The 14,609-nt window shown below is 41.9% G+C and overlaps 2 protein-coding genes across 2 annotated transcripts; both read right to left on the reverse strand.

The window, feature by feature from the left end:
• Positions 1 to 630: 630 nt before the first annotated feature.
• gpr156 (G protein-coupled receptor 156) lies at positions 631 to 14,005 on the reverse strand. Its single transcript, XM_046405175.1, has 10 exons — positions 13,710 to 14,005; positions 11,155 to 11,307; positions 8,028 to 8,155; positions 7,804 to 7,936; positions 7,609 to 7,719; positions 7,100 to 7,225; positions 6,840 to 6,935; positions 5,455 to 5,691; positions 4,584 to 4,742; positions 631 to 3,650 (listed from the first exon to the last, which is right to left on the reverse strand). Exons 2-10 carry the CDS (start codon positions 11,269 to 11,271, stop codon positions 2,295 to 2,297), a joined length of 2,463 nt encoding a protein of 820 aa, XP_046261131.1. The 5' UTR covers positions 11,272 to 11,307; positions 13,710 to 14,005; the 3' UTR covers positions 631 to 2,294.
• On the reverse strand, positions 8,309 to 10,786 carry LOC124067641 (nuclear factor 7, brain-like). Its single transcript, XM_046405179.1, has 2 exons — positions 10,523 to 10,786; positions 8,309 to 10,090 (listed from the first exon to the last, which is right to left on the reverse strand). Exon 2 carries the CDS (start codon positions 10,086 to 10,088, stop codon positions 8,433 to 8,435), a length of 1,656 nt encoding a protein of 551 aa, XP_046261135.1. The 5' UTR covers positions 10,089 to 10,090; positions 10,523 to 10,786; the 3' UTR covers positions 8,309 to 8,432.
• Positions 14,006 to 14,609: the final 604 nt, after the last annotated feature.

Below are 14,609 nucleotides of genomic sequence, written 5' to 3' on the forward strand. Positions count from 1 at the left end.
ATTGCAGTGATGCTGTAGACATTGTGTATGTGCATATGTAAGTATATACTGTATAACCTTGTATTAAATAAAGTGCAGTTTCTTTGTATTTAATATCTGTCATCTAACATGGAGGGGGCTACAACAGTATTGTATTGTGCATTCTAGTGTAATGCCAAAGTTTAACCTTGAACCTTTACTCATGCATTAAAGATCAGTGATAAGCTGTTGAGAACACAATCTGGGTTGCCAGGTTGTGAAAAATGTTTTTGTTGTTAATAGCAAAGTTTTTATTAAATTAACACTGGTTATCCTTTGTAGTCCTTTTTGCAAGATAAGTGGTAATACGTGCCAATTAGTGAATAGGATTTCTCACAATCTGGCAATTCAAACATGTTTAACTGAACAACAAAGTATTAGCAAATGATTTATTAGTAGATTATTAACCATTAAAGCCATTAGTTCTAACTTATGAGCTCATTATAAAAGATTACTTATTAGAAAGTGATATCCTTTATGTTTCTCCACTGACCTAAAACCACTTGAGGTGAGGCCTATCAGAACTAATCTCCCTCTGTTATTCATTTAGTAATAAATGTTCAAGGATGTATATCCATGGAATTCAGAGCTATTTTGAGAAAGACATTTATGTGTGATTCATTAACAACTATTTTTATTCCAAATTTACTGTTAGTATTTCTTATCTTGAACAGAATGCAGGTCAGTCGTCTTAGCTTGGCAGGAGAGCCCTTCCTCCTGCACAGTGATGCTGGTATTCTGTCTTTTGTGTGGTTTATTTATACTTTGTTGTACTCCATATCAAAGGGAATTTCTCTCAGGCTGCCTCCAATGGTCCATATGCAGAATAGAGAGCTGTAGCCTCTCAAAAACAGGCAGCAGAGCAGAAGTAATGTGAGACGCTGTTTCTCCCTTCATATTGCAACACCTCCTCCGGCAAATACACATTTTCCTATTAGTGGAAGAAAAAAAAAATACTGAGAGACAGAGTGGAGATAGTGAGAGGGGGAGAGAGAGCGCAGCTAAAACAGGAAAGAGAAATATTTTTTTAAAAAAACAGGCAGAGAGTGTACACTGTTTTTTTTTCTGTGTTGCAGGAATAACATGAACAGCTCCTCCTGAATCTCAACTCTCTGATAAAGTATATGATCATGATTATTAAAGATACATGACATGGAGGTTTGCAAATATTTTAATCTTGGGGAGTTAATTTTATCCTGGGAATGCAAATGAAGGCCAAATTTAGTGCTGTATTTAGCCGCATGTCAAGGCCGGGTTAACAGACAGGCAAAAGCAGGCAAATGTATATATAATATGTTCCACAGTGACATTATGGTAGTTTGATTAAAAATACTAAAATAATGGTTGGTTTGTTGGGGAACATGAGTGTGGTTCCTTAGCAGATGAATTCAGGCCTGCATCAAATCAGTAGTTTATACACGTTCTGCTGAGCTCTTCATGTTGTAATGGCTTCTAGTTCTCTAAAGTGTAAAACAGGAGAGGATGTAAAAGGAACATGAAGTGGAGTGGAGTTTGTTTTGAAGAAGAAAAAAAAAACAGGTGAGGGCTTGGTAATGAAAGGGCTGTACACATAACAGATGCACTCACATATGAGACATAGATAACGGTGACCTTCGCACATTAAATACTCTTAACACCAGGACAATAATACTGAGAAAAAAGAAATTAAATAATAAAAGTCATAACAGTGCCTTTGCCGGTTCCCCTGACAGTGTGTCCATGGTATCTCACGAACCAGCTATAGACTAGAAGCATCTGACAACAAATGTAGAGCAATCAAAAATGCAGACATTCGGTAAAAAGTAAGGGCGATACTTAAGGAATGTGTCTGACAATGTACAAAAGGAAAAAGGCAACAGAGAGTTATTCTGTAGAATAACACATCCACTAATAAATAAAAATAAATACAGCATTAGCACAGTATAGTGCACATTTCCACTGTTCTATAACAGCCTCTAATTTTGTTTTCTGTGTTTTTTTTATTTGTAACTCTATCAGACTTAAATACTTTTGGGAATGTAAGTGTTTCCACAGCAGAAATATACAAATAATGCCATTAGTATTATCAGAAAGGAAAAGGCATTTGAGTTTTGAAATACAAAAATTCAAAGTCTACACATTCCTATTGAAAGCTTCAATCAATTTACTGTACGTCCCATTATAGAAGCACATTAGCTTTATGAACAATGAACTTCGTGCCTGCTGTTGTTTTGTTTTTAGGACGTCAGTGCAAGTGGCGGAAATGGGTGAACATGTAAAGTGCAGTAAACCTATGGTCATACAAAGGTGGGTTTTATGTCTTCTTTGAATACCACAGGGTGTGGGGAGCGGTACAGGCTGGCGTAGCCTTCGTACTCGCTGTCGGAGGTGTCTGAGGAGCTGTCCGAGGACAGGAGAGAGCCTCGATGCAGGCAGGAGTCACAGTAGGGACGGTGGTAGTAACAGTAGTCTGTTGAGCTGCTAGAGTCAGAGTCCCAGGACCCACAGGAGTCTCTAATGTGTCTACGGTGTTGCTCATTAACACCACTCACTTCCATATCAGCTGGAGCTGTGTGATTGTGGTCTGCCGAACACCTGTGGGACCTTGAAATACACCTCCGACATCTTCTTGTCACTTCATTCCCTTCCTCCTCCTCCTCCTCCTGCTCAGGATCAGTGCTGTGCACCTGTAGGAGGGTATCACCCACAGTAACCCCATCAGGGTGCGGGACTGGACTTTGGTGTTTACAGTTGTCTCTTAACTTCCCACAACCTGCAGCCTCTGAACCTGTGTAGAAGCAGGCCAACCCTCTTCTGGAGGTGTGAAAGGGCGGCCGACGTTTCCTCATGGCATAAGGGGAGATGCTGGGGTAGCGGAAGACAACAGGTGGATGAGGGGAGCGTGGTGTTCGCAGGGAGAGAGGGGAAAGTGTGGAGGCTTCGGGAAGTTTTAGCTGTGAAAGTGTTTTGGATGGCTGACCGGGAGATCGAAGTGTGGTTTCCGTGACAGCATCCATGCACAGTTCCTGGAGGATCTCCTGCAACTGCTCACTGCTAACAAAGCCAGCCCTTCTGGCATTTGGATCAGATGTTAGTCCTCTCTGATTGTTGAAAGTTTTAACTTGAGTGGGACTTTTCCCTCTTCTGTATTGTAGGGAAGTGACAAAGTGAATGGTCTCTTCTGCTGTTCTGAGTGAGCCAGGGGACTTGAGGGACAAGGGCTGCTTGAAATTCTCCCCTGTTGTGGACTCAGGTGTGTCTCTGCCTGTAGGGTCAGTGGAAGAGACACCGCCATCATTTTCATCTACATTAATATTATCAGGGAGAAGAGCGGAAGCAGTAATAGAGGCTGAAGAGTTTTGAGCAGAAGGAGGCTCAGAGGATGGTGTAACAGCAGAAGATGAAGCAGCAACAGTGAAGTGAGGGGAGGGATGGGGAAATGAGAGCTGGGATTTAGTGTCTCTCTGAGGTAGAGATGAAGAAGAGTGGTCATCAGACTGAAGCTCTGTGGTCTGAGTGGAAGAGGAGTTGAGGTTGGTGTTGGAGGAGTCCATGTCCAGGTCCTCGGCGGGCTGGCTGGCAGACATTAGTCGCAGTAGTTTATCCTTGGCATTGCTAACCTGCTCCTGCAGACTGTCAATCACTGCATTCTTCTGAAAATTGTCACAACAAACAGAAGTTTATGTATTTTGAGACGTACAGGGAAAATCTACCTCTAAAAAGTTTGCATACATAAGTCATATACTTTTTGATGATTTTGATGATTTAAATCAAAAAGCTCAGCATAGTGTTAAACAATATACTGTTAAACAACTGGGGTCATTTAGACTTAATGAGAAACTACATCTGTCTTGTTTCATCCAAACATCTCTTGCAATATACAACATGTGTGTACATTGTACGTTTTCACATGCATAATCCTCGTCTAATTTTGGTATGTTATTAAGTTATTAAGTTGGCTACCTCCAGATTCATGTGTATTTCAGCATGTCTACGCTTGCAAAATACTGTGTATTTGTTTGTTTGTTTTTTTGTGGGTGTGTGTGTGTTAAATAGATCAAATGCAGTGACCAAGTAATTCAAGTAAAAGAAAAAGAAAAGGGGTCCAAGAATGGACCCTTGTGGGACGCCACAAGTATCTTTGACCCTATCAAAAGTCCATCAATTTACATTTACTCATTGTTTCAGATTAGGGACATAAACAAGAACCATTTGAATGTCAGTCTATTGAAGGTATAATATTATGACTATTTTATAATTATAATATTATAACAAATTATAAATATTATAACAAAATTATCTATGGTTTTGAAATATTTTGACAGCATATTTATTTTCAGCTAAAGTGGTATGAATTTGGTCAGCCAACTGAATAATACACTAAATATATATTTTTTACTACTTTCTACTGCACTAAACTGACTACTAAGAGAAGACTAAAAGTAGGAAAACAAGTTCTGTTGTTTGTGAAGTATTTCTATGTGCAGACATTAAGATCTGGGTTCACAGGGACCTTCTGTAAGATTTTCTAACTGAATCGTTTATATTTTGTGAAAACAAAAGGAAGTGTAAAAACAATACAATACCTCATTAAGGAGTTTTTTCATGGAGTTGTTCTCTCCCAGCAGGTAGTAGATCTCATCTTGGCTGTACACCGAATGCTGGCTCTTACTGGGGCTACTGAAATACTTGGCCATCTGACTTGGGTTGTTCTGATCTTCTTCAAACTGTCGCCACTGGGTCAGCTGCACGGTGGTGAGTGTAATATTTCAGAGGAAAGGAAAGAAAGGTACATTTCACTAAGTTTAATGCAGAGATACTTACACACACACACACACACACTCACACACATGTTACCAGGACCATTTGACATGGGATCTTTTGACCAGGTGTGTTTGAGCACATTGCTCATTGTTCAAATATTTCCTTCCTTTTCCACTGAAGATGCATTCCTTTATTGTAACATAAACCCACTGCCAGACATTTAGAGAGTCATAAAACTGTTTGCAACAGCCTACGTAATTTTGACTCATAAACATTTTCTGGGTGACTCACACTCAACTGATAGATGGCAAACTGACACGCATATGGAAAATGGAGGGGTGGGCATCACAGTCATTTATAGAATTTACTACTTCTGTCAAAACAAAAAGAGAAAGCCATACAAGCATCTCTTATTCATGTGTCTGTCTGTTATAAGTTTCTGTATCTACAGTTTCTGTCTGTCTGATTGACTGAGTGTCTGCTTGAAATGCTGGTTTCCAGACATAGAATCCTATGACTAAATGACAGTTCTGTCTAAATGCCTCCCACCCCACAGTGGTTTCTGTTTTACAGATCCTACAAAAGCATTGTTTGTCAAGGCTAAAGAAAAAATCCTGCACATTCTCTGCAGCTTGTAACTAGAAACGTTTGTCTTACATCTTGTATGTGTGTCACAAGTTATTGTGTTCTTACCTGAGGCACAAACAGCATGCAGTTGGTAGCGAGTGTGCAGATGAAAATGGCTCCAGCCACAGTGCTGTAGACCAGGTTGGGCCAGGTCTGCAGGAAGATGGACACAGGAATGGCCACAGTGGAGGATAGGGTGACCAAAGTGACAACTGTTATGATGGTGGGAGACTGGTTGACTGGAGGGTGGCTGACATTGCTGGTCAGCCCAGCTAGATAAGTCCCATAGAGAAGAAGACAACCCTACAGAGAAATATGTGGACAAAGAACAAAAAAAATGCATCTTTTAGTTAAATATTTAGTTCTGTTAGTCTCTTTGACAATGAATAAAGTGATAGTCTTCAGATCCTTAGATCCTGTAGCCTTAGATCATTAGACAGGGAACTCCAGAGCTGAGGGGTCATGAAATCAAAAACCCGGTCACCTTTGGAGTCAGGACAGCCAGCAGAGTCCTGCCTGATGACCTGTGGCTGTCCTCTGGCTTACAGGGCAACATTAATTTAACTACAGAACTGAAAGTCTAACTATGAAGTGCTAATCAGGTAATTAGCAAAACCTTAAAACTGATTCTAAAACCTACTGGCAACCAGTGAAGATAGGCTAAAACAGGTATGATATGATTTTTGTCTTCTTGTTTTTGTTAAATGCTGAGCATTTCATTTTTTAACTAAACCCTGAATAAGATTAATTACAATAATCTAGAGGCGAAACAAAACCATGCATGACTTTCTCTAGATCAGAGAGAAATCAAGAGAGATCAAAGGAGTGTGTTTTGCTTGTTTGAATTTAATCTTTATTTTTCTTGTGATGTTATTTAGCCAAGGAATGCTACAGATTGGTTTGACTTGCCTGCAAGTGAGTTAAATTCAACTTTCCATGTTTAAATGTATGTGAGTTTATTTAGTAGGTTATCTGTAGACTTGTTTAGTATTTGGTTATTGCTACTTGTAAATGAAAGTTTTATGAAAGCTTTCAAGCAGAGTTTTTATTGAGGGCACAAGAAGAAAACATAAGAAGACACACTGGGAGAAAGAGGTGGAACAAGGGCTTCTGAAATAATACCTTTGTGATCAGAAACCACATAAGAGCACAATCTACAGGGTGTGTCCCTTCAAGTAGTTCAGACCCTCAACTGACTGAGCAAGATTTAAAAAATTCACAGTGTCCAAAACATCCATATTAAAAGATATTAAAAATCACCTATGCAATAGTTAAAGAATATGAAGAAACCTCTCTCACTAAAGGAACTGACTCCCAGTTTGTTATTTCCAATACAAACACTATAAATAAGATGTAAATCAATAAATCATATCGCCATAAAGATGGAGGAACTCTAAGCAGTCATTCATTTTATCTTTGCATTTCAATTCAACAGAACACAGATTGTTTACCTTTTGAACAACAATGACGATAACCCACAGATCTGAGTACACGGAGGAACAGGTGTCCAGCTGAGACAACGAGTAGGAAACATCTCTCTCCACCACCTCAATCAGGAAACATCATAGTTTAGAGCTTGTGTTTTTGCAGTTAAAAAAAAGTCAGATATTCTTGCAATTTCCTACAGGTGATATGTGTCTGTAAACATACTGACAAAATTGTAACTATTTTAAGTGTTTTTCGACCGAACAAAATCACCATTAAATTCTACCTTGACAACAGCACCGACTGATCGTGAACACCTCATGGGGTCTGTGAGGTTCCAGGCTGTAAGAATCAGCAAGTCCACCAGGATCAGCAGAACCACCATGCCCATCAGCTGGATGTCTCGGATGATCTGAGACAGAAAGTCAATAATCACAAAAAGGTCATACAGTTGCAATATTAATTTATTCATCATACAGCACTTCCATCCATATCACTCTGGGAGCCTCTGTGTTACACTAGCCAGATACCAGCCAGGGAATTCTGTTAATTGTCATTTGGAAATGACACATACAAGAAAGTTTTAGAACAAACGAAAAACCCCTAAGAGTATTCACATCTTACTCCTCTCAAAACAACATTTAAGTCTGTTCGTCGTGCAAACACACAAAACTAGCCACTGAAAACCCATTTATAATGTAATCAATGTATCCCAAAATGCCTGGATAACAAGATACAAGGTCATTGATGCTGGAAACGGACACCAACACCACGTTGCTGGTGGAGCCTGCCTACCACTCTCTTGTCCGGTACTCGCTGGGTGAATACTCTATACAGCCTCCACGTCTTCCCCAAAATTGGACCAAACACCAGGGTGCTGCCGACACAAAGAGCCCACATCCGAGCCTGTAGAGGAGAGCACAGCATAATTATCCAATAATGATATAGCCACCATTATAATGGAGGACTGGGGGAGACTGTGAGGCTTACTTGTAGCACAGCTGTAGACGCTCCTTGCGAGTGTGTTCGGTGATCAACGGCAAATAGGAAACCACTGCTGTAGGTGAGGATGCTTCCAAAGAGAGTCAGGATATTCAGGTTGGGGCTGGACATCTTTACTATCCTGATCATACAGCAAGTGCAAAGATACACACAATTGATCATTTCATTTCTCTAAATATATGTCAACAAATGTGTCTCACTTTGCAATCTACCTGTTGTTTTTGAAGCGCAGGGTGAAGAGGAAGAAGCAGAAGGCCAGCAGGATGCCACAGGAAAGCAGCGTCCACACAACAGCACTTAACACTGGGGATAGAGACCGCCTTGGGAACTCCACTGCCATCTGCAGATGCACATGCAAAGCCCTTAAAATCAAGCCAAATGTAGTGCTGATGTAGCTCATATAAATATCCATGATCTGTGTCCTGACTTTATGTGTTCTACACTCAGTTTTGAAAATAACAGATCTAAAAGCAAGAAAAAGATGTACACAGCATTCAGCAGAGTAAAGACACTTTATTAAGGCAAACAACAAACATCACGCTAGACCTTTGCTAAGTTTCATCTGAAAATAGTTGACAGTGTTCAAACAACAGGAAGAGATTAAATGTTTTCAGACTTCAGATGCTGACAGGCAAGATGACCAGAGGAGCAGAGTTGACCCCGCAATGGTTACGCCGAGGGTTAAAGCAGGGGAAAAGTCTCTCATTGAAAGAGAATCCAGTGAATGAATAGATATGAGAAGCAGAGTCCACGTTGTAAAAAGAAACCTGTCCCGACTCCATATCAACATACACACCGACTCTCTGTGGCTGCTCGACCACAAGCACACAGATAGGAGTGCTGCTGAGGGCCCAGTAACTCTCGTCCTTTCTCATCCCCAGGGCCCAGTAGCCACTTTCAGGGTTCAGTATATTCCCTCCTTTTCTGTTGACCGATTCAAGCGCAACTCCTATATCCCACTCTGTCTTCCCTTTCACCTGGACCTCGTAGTAGAACCTGCCGGAGGAGAACCCCTCCTTGCCCAAAATGCACACACCAGGGTAAAATCTCTCTGGATTGTCTGGGAGGCTCAGCGCTACGTCACCATGGTAGACCTGTTTCTTGTCTTCAGATAGCACCAGCTTGGGATGTGCTGTATCAGGGTCCAGAGTCACATCCACAGCACACTGCTGAGCCCTCCGAAATTCGATCTCACACAGCCTCTTCAGTTCAGCCTTTGCAGTCTCCTCCAACTGACGTGCTGCTCTCCTGACTGCTCTCCTCACTGTGCCCACATATACAGCACTCTCTGCGCAGGTGTCAGACCAGTCTTTGGTGGCTGGCAGTGAGTAGAAAGCTGGAGAGCTCTGGAGAAGGTAAAGGTTGTCTTCGGTGTTTAAGAGCTGCTCCAGCTCTGCTTTTCTCTGCTTCAGCTCTTCAATCTCCTGCTCCAACTCTGTGATGAATTCACTGGCCTTGCTTTCAACTCGCTTCAGTTTTGCTTCAGTCACCTCCAGCACCTCAGCACGGCCTCTCTGGACGAGGTGGAGCAGATTGTTGAAGACTTGCAAACTCTCCTCAGTCTCTCTTTCTGTGTTTTCTCTGCTGAGCTGAATAGTTTGATTGATTTCACTGATTTTCTCCAGTCGGCCATTGATCATTTTTTCCACCTCTGCATCCATCCTTCTAATGCGAGCTCTCTTGTCTCTGCTCTCATCCTCTATAAGTACTGTGTGATGGGCATTGTGCTCTTTTTTAACACAGGTATGGCACACATACACCTGGTCAGTGTTACAGAACAGGTCCAGGATTTTCCCATGCTTCTCACAAACTCCGTCTTGCATGTTCATCGTAGGGTTGATCAGGGGGTGCTTCTTGAAGCTTCCTAGAACACGGTGAGGCTTCAGGTGGGTTTCACAGAAGGAGGTCAAACACTCCAGGCAGGATTGAAGAGCCTTGACTGTTTTGCCAACGTGCACATCAGATGAAACTGCTCCTTTACGTCCATAACATTGATCAACAGCACAAACTTCATTTTCATTTTTCTTTTCCAATGACTTCTTGAACTGCGAAGCCACCTCGGATATTAAAGTGTTAACTTTAAGCTCGGGCCTCCTGTAAAACGTCTGCTTGCACACGGGGCACTGTGACAGATTAGCACTCTGCCAGTATTCTTGAATGCAATCCCTACAGAAGTTGTGTCCGCAAGAAGTGGAGACCGGTTGGTTGAACAAATGCAGGCAGATGGGGCAAAGAAGCTGCTCCTCCGACAGCACACTGCCAGTAGCAGCCATATCTGGGAACACATCCAGAAAGAAAAGCAGATGGGATTTTATGGCATAAGTTCATTCAAATTCCTGTAGTTTTTTTTCTTACCACCATGCTATTAGGTTTACTAACAGTTGTGCCTGGTGAGCTGTCTCACCAGTCCACAAATAGTAACAAATGCATGGTGTCACATTTCATCCCAGGATATTTAGTTTTAGCTGAACAGTTTTCACATCTGCTGCGTTGAACAGACAATAATGAAGTCGTTAGGACTTTGAGATAAAATAAAGCAGAACACTGAAACACAATCTTGTCACAAAGCCATTACCACATCAAAGCAAACACGGTGCTCACACTGTTTCTTTCCCCTTGGGCGAAGATCATATCTGCACTTTTGGCCTGATGCATGCACAAATTAACATCGTAAACCATGAAGGAAACGAAGGAAGAGATAACTCACCTTGCTTCTACGTTGTGTGACACGGAGAGGAAAGCAGTCTGTGTTTGTGCTCCTTTACACAGGGTCTCTACTACTTCAGTTTCTGCTCAGTACGTCACATTAGACTTTCCTGTCCCCGCCTCATGTTTCTAGGCTCCGCTCACGCTTCTCTTAAAGGCACCAGGGACTGATATGATACTAAACATAGCTTCACTCATCCATCGGCGTTACTTTTCACATCTCTACTACTACTTTTTTCTTTTGTAGTTTTTTTTTTTCATTTTTTTCTGGTGAAGTAGATTCACCAAATTTTAAACAACAAGTCCAGTCTGGCAGTGCATAGATTGACCAGTAACTCTGAATAGTAATTTAATAATTTCAATTATAAATCAGCTGTATGAAATTCAGTCTTTTGTCATTGCAATTTGGTTCTTGTAAGCACTGTCAAAATAATAGACTAGATATTCAATAGAACTACTCAGATGTAAACTATATAGTATATCTTTTTACCTTTTAACCTTTTGAAGGGTCAAAAATATCATGTTGGTCAGCCATGCTGGATTCCATTGAGCCATATATGCCCAACAGCATACAGTATATACGTATACATATGCACAAGTGCATCCATGTATGTGTGTTTACATGGTATTTACCGTGCTGAGACCACATAATCTCTGCAGAATGTTGAGGCCCTCCTGTCTGTTGACTCCTGAGTGGATGAAGCAGAGTGGGGAATCACACTGAGAGCTGCAGTTCAGCTCAGGCTCCATGGCTGACCCCAGTCCGTCCAATTTCACACACACAGCCTGAGGAACAAACAGATGACATGACGGACATAATGAGATATGAAGTTAAGCGCATTACTCTCTGTAAAAGTGACCCACAATCATTCAGAGAGCAAAACTATGAATTCTTTGTCCACAGTTTGGTCATAAACTTTTCACTGCATGGTTATACTCTAAAATGAGGGCACCCACTGTGAAGGGAGGCACATTTTATATGAAGTCCTGCTTTTATTTCCAGATCTACACTTTGCTAAGGAGGTGTAAGACTTGTGGCTACCACAGTGTGGTGCTCTGACAGAAACCTCTGAGAGGAGGAGTGATGGGAACATAGAGGTGATGTTACACTACACTTTACATTACACCGCAGAAAAAGCTTTAGAACATAAGCACAAATGCATCCAACAGACACTAAAGTCGGGATGAAATTAGGGTTGGAATAAAAACACCCAAACAAAGTGTCAGCTTTCTCCCACCACAAAACAAACTGAGAAGCCAGGACTCTGCCTGTGTGACAGGAAGCCTGTGTGTTTCTGCTTAGCCACAGTTTCCACTAGCACTGCGTCATCGCTGAGGCAAACCAGCCAAGACAGGATCACACTCTCGCTCTGCCGACACACATCTGTGCAAGGTGAAAGACAGAGCAAAGCGAAAGATAGCGTAACAGTTGAAATATACCAACCCTATAATTTGCAGTTTCACTCAGGGCCACACAATCAGCCTGGTTATCTAGACTGAAGACGTAAACTTTGAAGACCATCAACAAGCTGTATGTCAGTCTTGCCACAAGCATTTTTATGAGGCTGTACCTGTGCTGTACTGACATGTTGCATTTTTAATTATGTGGCACAGAATCACCTGATACTCTGAGCTGTAACTACGAGAGCCTAATCATTGTAAACCCTGCAGTGACTCAGCGACATGTTGCTGAGAGGATGTACCACAACTTGTATCGATACAAACTGGCACACAGGTGAGCATTTACGTGAGTAGTGTGTTATGAGACAACACGTCTTGTCATTGTCTGTACAATGACTAAGATACCCATAGCTGGATCATGAGAACAGTGCGATAAATCTGGTTTAGCCTTCTCACAAAGGAAATTATTTGGTAGGCTAACCCACCCAGCATGAGATATCTGAAAGCTTTCTTGGGTGTGAATTATTAAGCGAAGCCCAGAGTGACCTAAATTAATGGTGTCAACAGAACAATGAAGCACACTGGGCAGCATATCTGGGAAATGTCTGGACTTCCTGTTCGTCCTTTCGTCACTTTCCAAGTTTAGATCACAGTTCTGCTGCTTCCTGCAGGAAAAGCCAGCAGAGAGAGAGGCATTTCCGCCGGTTTTTCAAATTCCAGCATTTGCAGGTTTTGGTTAGGGAGAAAACCCCGCCGCCCTGCAGAGGTCAACAAAGGTGGACAAGAAGGGGTCACTGTGAAAGCAGGAGAACAGGGCTCTTCCTTTGGCTGAGATAGGTTTTATGGACATGTTTTGACAGTTCAGAATAGTCATGAGGAGTGCCTTTTGAAGTCCCGAAGGCTTAACCGCAAGTAATACCTGTGCTAACTGTGGCCTTGAATGTCTTACTTAAATGTAGGGCGGGCCTAATGTGTGCACCTTAGCTTTCATTCACCCTGGGGCCAATCTTTAAATCCCTTTATTCGTTACAGCTTGAGCATTTCAGCCATTTCTGACAAGCAGCGGGATTCAGAGAGGCAGAATTGAGTTTTACATGGTAATAAAAAAAAATGGAGTAAAGGCCATTCATTGCACTGTCAGTCTCTCTGTTTCTCTTTTAAGATTAGCGCGGTGTGACCACGGGCGCTGCCAGATGTAAAGCCCGGTTCAGGGGGCAATATTGAAACATTCCTCCTCAGTCGGTAATCCGTTTATAAGTTTATTCTTTAAGCTGAGTTAGAATGCAATTACTGGCAATGAAATCCCGCCTCAGGCCCGACGCACGTCATTTCTGGGCTCATGGTGCATTTTACAGCCTGATTCGACAGTCTAAAATTAGTCACCCTAATTTGTCAAAGTATGAAATATTTCAAGCAAAACGCGTGACGAAACAACTTTTTTGTATATATTAGTTCACCGAAAAGAAAGGACACGTTATATTACTCAAAAATGAGAAGAGGCTAATGCACAATTGTTAAAAGAGAAAATCTGTTGTAATCTTTATAAATCATTGGAAGCATTAAATTATACGGACGTCTAAGTGTGGGATTGCCATCAGCTGCGGATTAATTTGCCGTCTTGCTCAAAAGGATGCGTAAAAACGTGCGTGCTCACGGCTGCAGCAATGCAGTTGCACGGTTAAACAGAAAACATGTCAATCAAACTGCTTCGGAAGAAATGAAGACACACACCAGTAAACTTTAAAAGAAAAGTATAAACCAGAAAAGAAAAATGTAAAAGAGCAAACCTTTGTGCCCAAAGCGCATGGAAGATCCCTTCTCCTCTTCCCGCTTCACGCTCCATGGCGCAAGCCTCGATAGAGTTAAAATTGAAAATGAAACACTGGATAGTATATTATCTAACATAGCTACAAAGATCCCATAGCTGCAGACTCGTAATGAATCCCACGACTTAATGCTGTCCGTCAAACTGTCAGTTCCACAGCCCGAGAAGATCCTGTCACTCAGGAAAAGTTCTCCAGGCTGCCAGAGTTTTCATTTGAGCGCTGAGGGAGGAACGCGTGTGTGTGTGTGTGTGTGTGTGAAGGATAGGAGGTGCTCTCTCTCTCTCTCTCTCTCTCTCTCTCTCTCTCTCTCTCTCTTTCTTTTGTAAGCTTTCCAGCTCCAACTGCCCACCAAATGGGATTCAGCGTGTGATGTGACCCACGTAGTGCTGGATGGTTGTGACTGTGTGGGTGCAGCATGTTGCAGGAGCCCCGGGGGACTGGGTGGCATATGGGACAGTACGGCACACTGTCACAACAGTAGGAATAAATACACCGAATGACAGCACTTGTTTTAATGGAAAGACAAACATACATCATCCCTTTTATTTTTCAAAAGCAGACCTCCTGCAGGGAGGCAGAGAGATTGATAGATTGTGTGGTAAATTACGTCAAAAAAAAAAGAAAGAAAGAAAGAAAACGAAAAACTTACTGTCTGAGTGCAGTGAGCCAACAGAAATATTTCTTCGTTTGTTCCATCAGCCATAAGAGGCATAAAGGTGTTATTAAGACGTCACGGAGATTTATAGAGCGAGTCTTCAAACAGGGTCATTCCTGACGAGGGAGTGCCACCACCACTGACAGCTCTGAGTGGGGAGCACAAGGAGAGATCACTGCAGAAGAGGAGAAGATATGAGGATTTTC

Source organism: Scatophagus argus, chromosome 11 (genome assembly GCF_020382885.2).
Source record: "Scatophagus argus isolate fScaArg1 chromosome 11, fScaArg1.pri, whole genome shotgun sequence".
In the NCBI taxonomy this organism is placed as follows: domain Eukaryota; kingdom Metazoa; phylum Chordata; class Actinopteri; family Scatophagidae; genus Scatophagus; species Scatophagus argus.

What these genes read in the sequence shown, in the direction of transcription:
- LOC124067641 (XM_046405179.1), bottom strand. Translation starts at nt 10,088, where the DNA reads ATGGCTGCTACTGGCAGTGTGCTGTCGGAGGAGCAGCTTCTTTGCCCC.
- gpr156 (XM_046405175.1), bottom strand. Translation starts at nt 11,271, where the DNA reads ATGGAGCCTGAGCTGAACTGCAGCTCTCAGTGTGATTCCCCACTCTGC. An exon ending in GATTATGTGGTCTCAGCACG is followed by an intron (nt 8,156 to 11,154) that starts GTAAATACCATG and finishes GTGCATCTGCAG; the next exon opens with ATGGCAGTGGAGTTCCCAAG. An exon ending in TGAAAAAACTCCTTAATGAG is followed by an intron (nt 3,651 to 4,583) that starts GTATTGTATTGT and finishes GACAATTTTCAG; the next exon opens with AAGAATGCAGTGATTGACAG.